This window comes from Phyllostomus discolor, chromosome 1 (genome assembly GCF_004126475.2).
Source record: "Phyllostomus discolor isolate MPI-MPIP mPhyDis1 chromosome 1, mPhyDis1.pri.v3, whole genome shotgun sequence".
NCBI classification, from domain to species: domain Eukaryota; kingdom Metazoa; phylum Chordata; class Mammalia; order Chiroptera; family Phyllostomidae; genus Phyllostomus; species Phyllostomus discolor.
The window spans coordinates 89,373,436-89,386,368 of NC_040903.2; the positions used below are offsets into that span (position 1 = coordinate 89,373,436).

The 12,933-nt window shown below is 34.4% G+C and overlaps 1 protein-coding gene across 1 annotated transcript in view; it reads left to right on the plus strand.

The window, feature by feature from the left end:
* EMCN (endomucin) overlaps window positions 1-12,933 on the plus strand; it is a 76,560-nt gene that overhangs the window by 19,417 nt on the left and 44,210 nt on the right. Inside the window, exons 3-4 of the mRNA XM_036010821.1 lie at window positions 157-279; window positions 4,517-4,594. Coding sequence (XP_035866714.1) covers window positions 157-279; window positions 4,517-4,594 — 201 coding nt within the window. The remainder of the gene's footprint in view (window positions 1-156; window positions 280-4,516; window positions 4,595-12,933) is intronic.

Genomic DNA, 12,933 nt, shown 5'->3' on the forward strand with positions numbered 1-12,933 from the left:
CATAACAATCAGAAAATTAATTTCAAACTCATGCCCTACTGACTGGGTTAGCAGCAACATACATATGGTTTATTTTATTTAAATGTAATAGTCTGAGATTTGGCAAAATAAATGTAAATTTTAATGTAACTGCTTCAACACAATTTACTTTTTCAGATAATCAAACTCTTGCATTAAACCCAGCAGCATCTTTTACAACAAAAGCATCTGTTTCAACGCAAGTCGAAAAGTCGTCGTCACCAAATGTTACAACATCAACAGCTGGAACATCTCCCAACGGTAGGGTAAACACTTAGTGAAATTTACTCTTAACTTTAACAAATAAAATTAGTACCACCTATGTAATTTAATCACAGGAAAATAATTTGGGACCTTATATCTATTATGCGGTTCTGTGCTATTTTACTATTTTGAAGTTCATGTTATTTTGGATCGGATACAGAACCCTGAGATCTCAGTAGGCTTCTTTGATAATGTCCCCTTGGATCGCTTCCTGTTGGAGAATTATCCTATTATGAAGGTTACATACACAAAGTTTATTTTTAGAGTAGAATAAAATCACCATTTCCTAAATCATAAAAATATCTTCCTAAATGTTTTAGTTCTCCACTTAAGCAGCACAGCTGACAAAGCAAAACTATACTAATAACAAGCTGATTTTGTTAGTTTTATCAGGCTGATTACAGCTTTAATTTATAGGTTTCAGTAACAATGTCATCATTATTGTTACTGGACTGAGTGACAATGGCATCATGTTTTATGGCTCTAGGTATTAAAGGGAATTATCTTACCATACATGAAAAGTAAAAGGAGCCATTGAGATCATTGAATTAAAAACTCAAGAGGTTATCATTCCAATGAATACTCTGTTATTTGTCCTGCAACATACATAAAATAAGGCAGCTCACTCAGGCCCAAGAACCAATGGAGAGGAAAAATAAAATTGTTTGTTGATCACCTGTGGGCAGAAAACCTGGTTAGAATGGTAAGTTCACAGAAAGGCCTGATAATCATATACCCTGATGAATGAATGACTAAATTCCCACAGCTGTCTTCTTTGCCTCTCTATTCTTCACTCACCTTTTGTTCTAATGCCAAACTTAAAAACATGCTGAGGACCCATGAGGGCTAGTTAATTAGGGCTGAATGGGGTGGCGATTCTCATAGAGGGTATTATGAATATAGTCCATTATTCCTGAAACGTTTAATTTTAAGGTGAAACCTTAAATGCCTAGAATTTCTCTACAAACCAGGAGAAAGCATTACACAATGAGGTCACCACAGGGAATTTTATTTCCAGAATGTAGTGCAGGCTTTATTTTCAACCAACAGAAGCTCCAAATGACATAATCAGGAAGCGTGAGGCCTCCAGTCCACTCCTACACAATGTACTTTTATGGTTTTTAAAAATTGTCTCAGTTCTATTTCCAGGGTTAATAATGCGCCCCCAGTAAATACTGGCTTGACATGCAGACCCAAAAGGTTGAAGTTCCATAATTATTATGTTAATTACTTGGAATTTATGATTTTTCAATAGGAAGACCTCTAACCCTGCCTACAATGATTTGTGCTGCATAACGCCATCCAAATAATACAAATCGTAACCACTATGTTAAAGACAATGAAAGGACATTCAGTGAAGGAATTCAGACAGAATTGTCATTTCTCATACCAGGAATGTATCTTATGTTTCTGACTTGGAAGGGAAACTCTGTACCTACTCATGTAAAGCACAGCTGAGAGACATTTTAGTGCCTTTATAGTTGGGGGCTTCTCTAAAGGGACCCTGAAGCACCCTTCCCTGAAGCAAGTGCATAGAACACTTGAGATTGTGTGTATACACACAATCACACACACACACTCACACTTCTCATTCCTTTTCATGGGCACATTTAACAAAAATTAAGCTCTAGTCTGTGTTTTTCAAAAGTACCCCAGAAGACTTTTAAATTATTCACATTCAATGGTAAAAATTGTAATAAGCTAGAGAAATTTTGTTTTCTATTTTCATAACAAAAGTGTTCACATAAATCCTAAAGTAGAGAGTGCTATTAATTAATATCGATATGCTCATTTCCCAGAACCAAGATTTTACCATATTTGTTTTGTTTTTTTGTCTTCCCTCCTTCTTTCTTTTCCTTTCTTCTTCTTTCTTTTTCTTTCACGTCTCTCTTTTTATTTGGTTATAAAATATTTTGAATGGAATCCAGACTTTATGCTGTTTTACATCTACATACTAAATGTGCATCTCAAAAATATGGACAATTTATTACATAGCTACAATGTCATTATGAAATCCCTGAAGTTAATAATAATGTCTTAGAATCATCCAGTATTTGTTTGGATTAAAAATATTAGAATCATCTAATATTTAAGGGTTAAAAATATAGTAACCTTGAATTTAGTAGTGAAGAGGGGAAGGAAATGAGTCCACTCTGGAGTCTCTCAGGAGGGCAGCTGGAAGAGTGGTGGTGGGAGGCAGATGAAGGAGGAAAGGTAGACTCTGTGGCCACAGTCTGCTCTGACACAGGATGGGCAACAGAAAGTCTGGCATGGTGGCTCGGATGGATGGGGCCATCAGGCAGCTGGGGGTCCGTGATGTCTATAGGAAAATGAGAAGGGAAGGAAGGCAGAGAAAGACACTGCTTTCTGTCTGGCTTACTTCATCAGCATTTTTATATTAGGGTGTAAGGAAGTTGAACTATATATACTGGGCATTGCCCATGATCCTAAAAGCAATATAATTAATACACAAATAATGAAGGTGATGAGAAATTTGTCTTGAATTCTCATATTCTAAGTAGTGTACCAGTATAGATGTTTTTCTTAACTTCAGACCTGTGATTTACATATTGGGGAGTTTTATACAATATATCATCTTCTAAAACAACTATCTTTAGATTACACAATAATATCACAAAAGGTATATCTATAGTGAAGTGATTCCATATTCCCCTCATCCTCATGACCAGGATGGTCATTTTAGTTACACTAAAAGTTTTAACAACAAAAAAAGCATGCTATGGAGAAGCTCCTTTATTTTCTTTGTAAAGCTTCCCAATCAGATTATTTTTTCCAAAGGTCAAAAGACACCTGATTTAATTGTGTGAACATGTATTCTTTTTTTAAGATCTTACTCATTGCCCTGGCTGCTGTGGCTCAGTGGATTGAGTACTGGCCTGTAAACCGAAAGGTCTCAAGTTTGATTCCCAGTCAGGGCAAGTACCTGGGTTGCAGGCTAGGTTCTCAGTTGGGGGTGTGTGAGAGACAACTGATTGATTTTTCTCTCCCTCTCTTTCTTCCCCCCTTCCCCTTTCTCTAAAAATAAAATAAAATGTTTTAAAAAGAGAAAGCCCTGGCTGGTATAACTCAGTGGATTGAGTACTGGCCTGCAAACCAAAGCATTGCTGGTTCAATTCTCAGTCAGGGTACATGACTGAGCTGCTGGCCAGGTCCCCAGTAGCGGGTGTGTGAGAGGCAACCACACATTGATGTTTCTTTCCTTCTCTTTCTGCTTCCCTTCCCCTCTCTCTAAAAATAAATAAAAATAAAATCTTTTTTAAAAGATCTTATTAATTTTTAGAGAGAAGGGAAAGGAGGGAGAAATAGAGCTAGAGAAACATCGATGTGTGAAACATCAATCAGTTGTCTCTCGCATGCCTCCAACCAGGGACCTGGCCCACAACCTGGGCATGTGCGCTGACCAGGAATCAAATTGATGACCTTTCAGTTTGCAGGATGATGCTCAACCCCTGAGTCATACCAGTCAGAGCTATAGTGCTTATGGGTATTCTAAAGCATGTATATTTTCTTTCTCCTAAAAATGGCAAAAAAATTTAACATCAGAAAAGTGAAAAATGTGCAATTAAGATGGAAACCCTTGCAATGACGGCAAAGGTGATGGACAGAGCTCTGCCCAGAGCCAGGCTTGCTCTCGGGAGGTTTACCCAATTAGAGAGACAGGACTTGATCCCTTCCTAAATTTGTATCAAAGGCTAATGGACAAAATTGAAAATCAACATTTTGCAGACACCAATTATCATAAACTGAACTTCTAAAATACAATAATAAACCTGAAATTTCAGTCTTAAATCAACAAAATGAAATGTGACTCACAAAAAAAGGGGTATGTTATTCTCAGGTCCTATTGACCAGGTCACTTTTCCCATGGGAAAATCATTTGTTTTTATAATAATATTTTTGGCACATCTTAAGATCCTCAGGTAACAAACTGTAGTAAAAACTTGCTTTGGGGCCTCTAATAGAAAAATGTGTGTGTGTGCATGAGTGTATATGTGTGTGTTTCCATAGGGCCAGCCAAGTATTCAGTACTTACATTTCCCATTTTGGACAAATGGAACTGGAAAATGAGCAAAATAAAGATAGGCAAACATTTATCCAGTACCTCTATAGACGGATTACAGTCCACCTCCAGATTTGACTGACTTTTATTTACTCCTTGGCAGGTGAGATGAAATTGTGATTAATAATAATGTCATCTATCTTCTCAAACTAGGAACAGCTAACAAAGAATCCATACCAACATCTCCGCTGCCAACGGTTATTTCAATAATCACTACAGCTAAAGGTGAAGGTGAGTAATAATGTGTTTTGCCACCACTTTCTTTCTATGTATAATTTGCACACCATAATGTCATATACCATACTGTATATTCTTTTAAAGTACAGAATTCAGTGTTTTTAGTATATTCACAAGATTGTATAACCATCACCACTATCCAATTCCAGAATATTTTCATCACCCCAGAAAGAAACCCTGTATTTGTTAATAATCACTTGCTACTCCCAGCTTTCATTAGCTCCTGGCAGTCACTAACCCACTTTCTGTCTCTATAGATTTGCCTATTCTAGAAATTGCATATAAATAGAATCACATAATCTATGACCTTTTGTGTCTTGCTTCTTCCACTTAGTATAATGCTCTTAGGTTCATCCATGCTGTAGCATCTTTCTGTAGCTCATTCTTTTCTATGACTGAATAATATTTCATTATATGGATTACTAACTAGATTTCATTGATCTATTTATTCATTGGTGGACATTTGGGTCATTTATACATTTTGGCTCTTATAAATAATTCTGCTAAGAATATTTGTTTACCAGTTTTTGTGTGACCATGTATTTTCATTTCTCTTGGGTGTATACCTTGAAGTGCTGAGTTACCATGTAGTAGCTCTATGTCTAACTTTTTGAGGAACTGATTTCCAGAAGAGCTGCGTTTTATTACATTTCCACCAGAAACGTATGAGAGTAAAAATTCTCTATTTTCTAACCAATACTTGTTGTCTGTCTTTTTCATCATAGCCATTCCAGGGGCTGTGAAATGGTATCTCATTGTGGTTCTGATTTACATTTTCCTTATGACTAATGATGTTGAGAATCTTCTCATTGACCATTGTATATCTTCTTTGGAGAAATGTCTATTTAAGTACTTGCCCATTTTTTAAAATTGAGCTATTTGTCTTTTTATTGTTAGGTTGTAAAGGTTTTTTATATATTTTGAACTAGATCTTATTGGATAGATAATTTGCAAATTCATTCTCCCATTCTATAGGTTGTCTTTTCATTTTCTTGATGGTATCCTTTGAAGGATTAAAATCTCTAATTTTAATGGAGCAAAATTTATATTTTCTTTTGTCATGTAGAGTAAGCAAAACTTTACCCAACTTAGGTTTTCAGCTGGGGACTTCAGCAAAAAGACGTACAGCAAAAAAGAAAAAAAATACAGTTTATTAACACATGCAGTGCACATCGTGTGAGAAACGTAAAACAAAAGTAACTCAGAACAGCAGCTTAGAATTCAGTTTATATCCCATCTTCAACAACAACAACAACAACAAAAAACCCAATAAATCTGTAAAAAGAAAAAAAGAGAAAGGAAAATAGAGAATGACAGGACAAAGAAAAATGGTTAAGCCTCTCTAGGGTGGCAGACTGAAGGAAGGTAAATATATGAAAGGAAGCTTAATGGACTAAGTTTTGTTTGCAAATTCCTCTGGTGCCTTCTCTGGGCTGATAAAGGTTTGTCTCCAGTAAAAGAATTTATATCCTGCCTTTAGGCAGAAAATGGGAAGCTTTTCCTGCATTTGCTGTTTCTTAATTGCCTTCAACTTAAATTTTTGTCAAAGACACATAGTTTGGGGTGACACTCTAGTTTTCTTCAGTCACTTGTGCAGTGGGGTTCAATCCAAGAAATCATTGTTCAAATCACAAGATTTATACCAATGTATTCTAAGAATTTTATAGTTTTGGGTCTTACATTTAAGTCTTTGATTTTATATATGATGTAGGGTAGAAGTCTGGCTTCCTTCTTTCACATGTAATTATTTATTTGTCTTAATACCATTTTTTTAAAAAGACTATTCTTTCCTGATTTGAATTGTCTTGGCACTCTTAATGAAAATCAATCAGCTATAAATGCATGGGTGTTTTTCTGGACTTCCAAATTTATTCCATTTATCTTTATGTCTATCCTTGTCTCAGCATTATACACTCTTAATTACCACAGTTTTGCATTAAGTTATGAAATGAGTGCTCCAACATTTTTTCTTCTTTTTCAAGATTGCTTTAGCTATTCTAAATCACTTTAATTTTCATACAAATTTTAGAATCAGTTTGTCAATTTCTTCTAGAAGTCAACTGAGATCGTGATAAGGATTACATTAAATCTGTTTGGGAAGATCATTTTGGGAAATGTTGGCATTTTAACAGCCTTAATTCTTCCAATCCATGAATATGAGGTGTTTTTCCATTTATTTAGATCTTTTCAAATTTCCTTTGGTAATGTTTACAGCTTTCAGTATCAAAGACTTGCTCTTCTTTTGTTCAATTTATTTCTAATATTTAATTCATTGTGAAGATGCTATAAGTGGAATTACTTTATTAATTTTACTTTGGATTGTTCATTGCTACTATAGAATTTATTTTCAAATAGTAAAAATGTATCCTGCCACATTATTGAGCTCATTTATTGGTTCCAATTTGTGCATGTGTTGTGTGTGTGTGGGGGGGGGGGGTCCATAGGATTTTCTATATCCAAGATTCATCTGCAATTAGAGATATTTTGCTTCTTTATTTCTAATATGGATGATTTTTATTTTATTTTCTTGCATATCTGCCCTGGCTAGAACCTTCAGTACAACTTTGAATGGAAGTGGTGAGAGGAGGTATCTTTGTTTTGTTCCTAATTATAAGGGAATGCCTTTAGTCTTTAATCATTAAATATGATGTTATTGTGGGTTTTTCACAGATGTCCTGTATCAGGCTGAGGAAATACTCTTCTATTAGTAGTTGGTTGAGTGTTCTTATAAGACATTGGATTGTGTCTGTTATCTTACTATATTGAAATTATTATGTGATTTTTATCTCTTGTTTTGTTAATATGATATTGATTTCTGTATGCTGAACAAGCTTTCATTCCTGGATAAATCCCACATGGTCATTGCATATAATGTTTTTTATATGTATATAGCTGGATATGACTTGTATTATTTTGTAAATATTTTTGTGTCTACACTTATGAGATATAGGTTTGTAGTTTTGTGGGGTTTTTTTCTTGTGATGTTTTTGTCTGATTTGGTTATGAGGTTAGTGCTAGCCTCATGGAATGAATTGGGAAGTATTCCCTTGTCTACCAATTTTTGGAAGCATTTATGAAGAGTTATTCCTTAAACATTTGTCAGAATTTACCAGTAAAGCTATCTGGTCCTTGTATTTTACTTGTGAAGAAAGTTTGTATCTCGACCTCTTTATCTATTATAGGTCTATTCAGACTTTCTATTTTTTCTTGACTTACTTGTCTAGTTGTTCATTTGCTAAGAATTTGTCCATTTCCTCTAGCTTCTCTAATTTGTTGGCGCACAGTTGTTCATAGAATTGCCTTATAATCCTTCTTATTTTTGTTAAGATGATAGTAATGTCCTCAATTTAATTCATTCTTTTAGTAATCTGTGTCCTCTTTTTGTTAGTCTAACTAAAAGTTTATCAACTTCTGTGATCTTTAAAAAATAACTTCATTTTATTGATTTGTTACTTTTATTATACTTCCTTCCTCCCTAATATTTATTATTTCTTTCCTTTTGTTCCCATTAGTTTAGTTTGCTCTTCTATTTCTAAATTCTTAAGTTGGAAGGTTAGCATATTGATTCAAAATCTTCTTTCTTCTTTAATAATCATTGGTTTACACCAATACATTTCCCCCTCAGTGATATTTTTGCTATATTTCATACATTTCCATATACTACATATTCATGTTCATTCATCTCCAAGTGTTTTCTAATATCCCTTGTAATTTACTTATTGACCAATTTGTTTTTTACGATTGCATTGCTTAACATCTACATATTTATTAATTCCTCCCTACTAAGTTTTTTAAAAATATTTTTCTTCTAGAAAATATTCTAGAAGTGGCTGGCATAGCTCAGTGGATTGAGTGCGGGCTGCGAACTAAAGTGTCGCAGGTTCAATTCCCAGTCAGGGTACATGCTTGGGTTGTAGGCCATGACCCCCAGGAACCTCACATTGATGTTTCTCTCTATCTCTCTATCTCCCTCCCTTCCCTCTCTAAAAATAAATAAATAAATTAAATCTTTTAAAAAATATTTTTCTTCTGTGCATTTACTGTCTATCACAGTTTACTTTTCTTAAGCACTTAATTTTAAAACTAAGTTGAATTTAATTAAAAATAAATGGTATAGAGACTATTCTAAAGAATATTATGGATATCCTTTTCTCATGAGGCAGAGCATAATAAGCCTGACCTCCAAGGGCTTTGCAATTTTTTAAAATACTATTTTTAAAACAGTGCATTTGGCTCTCATCTTAAAAAAATTATTATCATTTTTAGATTGGTTTAATATTATTATTTAAACACTATTATTTAAAGACATGAATATCAGTTTCAGAAAGGTTAAACTGGCATAACAATTTTTTAAAAAACAAATTTTATAATAACAATTTTGAATTGGAAATTTGGTCCTTTAACTTCAAATTTTTCTTTCTACTTAACAAATTCATAACCAACTATTTCTTAATGAATTGATATTATTTTAATCTCAGTTCATCATTTGGCTATTAAATAGTGATCCCTTCAGGTATTAATAAGACTCACACAGCTTTTCTTTTTCTTCCTCCACAAAGTGGTCACCAAATTCTGTAAATATTTGTTTGTTTGTTTCTGTTTTTGGTACATGCTCTTCTTTTTCCCCGCTTTCAGGCTATCCCTTTGGAGACATTGCCAAACTGCTATGGATGGTTATTTCTTTTAAGTTACTGCTTCAAATGCAAGCAACTTAACATGTACACACTACAACAACTTGTTAGAATTGTGTTTACACCAGACTAAATAAGTCCAGGTGAAAGGTCCCCCTTTCGGTACCCCACTGTGCAATTGTTGTGAACCACAGTTTTCAAAAGAGCAACTCAAATGTTCCAGAAGCTTTTAATGTCCCTATAAGCATCATTGGTATTATTCACTGACATATAAAAACTTGTAAGTAAATAGGACCACTAGATAATAAGAGAAAATAAAGGAGAAGCTCCTACCAATATATTCTCTGGCTCCAAGAAACACAATTAAAATAGATTTTAAGGAAGTGGAAAGTCAACATCTACTTGTTAGTGAAGTCTATAAGGAGGAACAAAGGTTTGAAAAAGAATCCCAAACTACTAGATTCCTGTGAAGTCACCAAACTACTCCAATACATCTCATTTCTGGGTTACATATGCAAATAGCACCTCTAAGTACAACTTTATTCCTGGCCTAGGATCCATCCCAAATTCCTATATGAACTTACCTTGGTAAACTGGGTTAGATGATGGACAGAACTGGAGACACCTAAACACCTGTTAGCAATGCCTCAGTGGCAGGGAGCCTTTCAGTGGTCTGTTCTGTCTCCCCTGCCTTGGGGTTATACTCAGGTTCTAAGTGGTCTTGCAAGAGGGAGAACAGTGGGCCATGAACTTAACCCCCATGTAAATGACATGGAAAAATATATATAAAATTTACATTAAAATAAAACTCTTCTTGTCTCTCACCAAGAGTCATAATTTGTAAAACTTACCTATATTTCTCTAACAGCACTATTTTGTTTTCTTCAAAAACTTTGAAATTCTTTTTATAGCCTGGTCCCGTAGGAGGGAAGGACTAAAAGAGATGTGGTCTTAAATTCTTGAATTGCTCCAGTGTTTGGCCTACACTCCTTCACATCTCTTTTATTATTATTTTTTATTTTTTTTCTCTTCAGCTTAACATTTAAACTCATATATAGTCTGGGGCATTGATTTTCACTTCAAGGGAGGAGATCAAGAGAATCTAATCTAAACCTTAAGAAGCTTCTTTTCTAAGTCTTTAGCACCCTCTGACACATCTCCCTGGACCATTGGCACACACATTTATGCTCCTCACAATCTTTTTATGAGTGGCTCTTTAATAGTACCCCAGAAGTCTGTGAAATAAATCAGAACATTAATTTAATTAATTTATCCTGGACTACCCATGTTGTCGTGGGGACAGAATTTCTAGGGAATACTAATCCATAAAGTGATCCCTGAAAATGTAGGCTCTTGGGAAATTACTTAAGAAAATACTCTCCCCTAGGGTTTTACAAGGCATACTAACACTTTTTCAAATCTTAGTAATTCTACCACAGACATTTCTTTGATTTTAAAATCTATGCAGCTTCAAATAATTTGACTATAAAAATAACTATAATTTAAATCATATAATTTCAGAAGAATTAAGCTGCTTAATTTCCTTCCCTGAAAAATTTAACTCCATAATCCCTCCCTTTCAAGTCAATCTGTTGTAAATACACCTTAAATTTCTAATGTAACTAATGTTTACACTTCAAGCTTCCTCCCCAAAATGTAATCTCCCAAAATACACAAGATGAATCCCATATTAGTATTTTCAAGACAATTATAAAACAGCCTCAATCCCTTTTCTCTGTACTTATACTCTAGCATTGACGTGTCTCTCTCAAGTATCTCTTATGCTAGATTTTCCTTATTCCAATTCAAATGTGGATTAAAAATTATTTATATTTTGTCTTGCATATATTTCAGCTAAAACAAAGTTCTTAGAATTAAAACACCATGAATTTCAAAAACACAAATCCTAAAAATAAAGCCAATATTATCTTAATGTTGCAATATAAATTAATATTTCTCAACTAAAATAATGTTTGTCAAAACTAATACATTATTATTACCTTGACTTACAATGCAACATGAACCTGGAGATGAGCATTTTCAACTGGTGTGCAGCAAGAATTTTTGAAACATGCAATACCCAACTATTTAGTCAGGGGCACTGACCTCTTTTCCCCTAGATTGTCAAGTTAAAAAAAATGACAACAGCCAACAAAACAATAGCCACAAGGTGGGAATGAATAAAAAATTATACCTATTTTTGTCAGATAGAAAAATATACATATTTTTGGTGTGCTACAGAATTTTGTGGATTAGATCACGTGTGTCATGAGACTAAAAAAAGGTTGAAAATCGCTGCTGTAAACCAAAGCAGATACATAGTGGTATCTGGGGAGAAATACCCAGATAGAAAAAATGGCCAGATGGAAAACAAAGCAAATCATATAAGTGTGGAGAATAGCTTTAAGACTGGTTTTCTTCTTACTCTGATGTGACAGACACTTTTTGGCAGGAGTTCAGAATCTTCTATGTGTCAACTCATAATGCAATGAGGACAATTTTTCCAATAAGACATTAATACAGGGCTATGATTCTTATATATTAATATGTGTCAGTCACCCATTTTTCCCCTATCCTGAGACTAGGAATTGAAACATATTCCTATACCAGTAAAATTTAAGAATTTACAAGTCTGGCAGAATTATTCTGTGTCTTTTCTTCTCTTCATTGTAGGTCCACTATGGATATTTTAAAATATTTTGATTGCCTTTAAAGCATTTGAGATTCTTTCTATTGCCTAACTGGAAGCATTCAGGATTCCTTCCATTGACTAACTGTACCATTGACAGCCTCTCCTGAAGTGAGTGTGGACTCTGAGTCTACTCTCTTGTGAAGTGTATTCCATATCAATAACAGGTAGTTCTCTAAGCAAGATCTTTGGTGTTGCATCCTCAGTCAGCTCTTCCATTATTATCCTACTGTTTTGTTTGTATTTTTCTCATCTGGCAGCTCCTCATGTCTTTCTTAGCTATATATTCTCCTCCTATTGCCAAGATTATTGAGTCTACTTTATACTAAGAAATTTATTAGACCGTTAGAGTATCTTTTTCATGTTTTCCAATTTTAGCTTAACAGAAGAATTATTCTCCAAAGATTTCTAAAGAGAATCTCCTGTTCTCATGTTTTCCAAGCTTTCTTTTTTAATTCTAGTGACAAGCAAAAATCTTTACCCCTACATGGGTCTCTATCCTCAAGTATTGAGTTTCTGCACCTTGCGTGACCTTCCCATTTCCACGCTATTACAGATATCAGCTTCTGCCCTCCTGCTACAAAAAGACTTTTCTTTGCTTCCTCAAGTATTTCCCTCTCAGTTGAGTACTTCGAGGTGTCTCTGAAGTTTATGCCCATTGCCACTTGTCTTTTCTCATATGCAGTGTTAATGATGTAGCTTATGTTTGAATTTATTTTACCTTTGTTTGCATGCCAATTCCTGAAGGCTTTTTGTGTGAAGACGTATTTACCCACTGCCTGTGAAGTTTTCTTGCAAACTATTAATTTCTCTAGCATATATCTCTCAACAGCACTAAGGGTTTGCATTGCATGAATGGAGCTTATGCTATAGAATAGAAACTGGCATTTCTGGAAGGCCCCAGCAATTCCAGGTTCCAACCTACTTTCTTGATAAAAATCTATTAAATCACTTCCCCCCCATTTCTGGCCAACATCCTATCTAGCTAACCCTAAGCATGCACTAACCAGCAT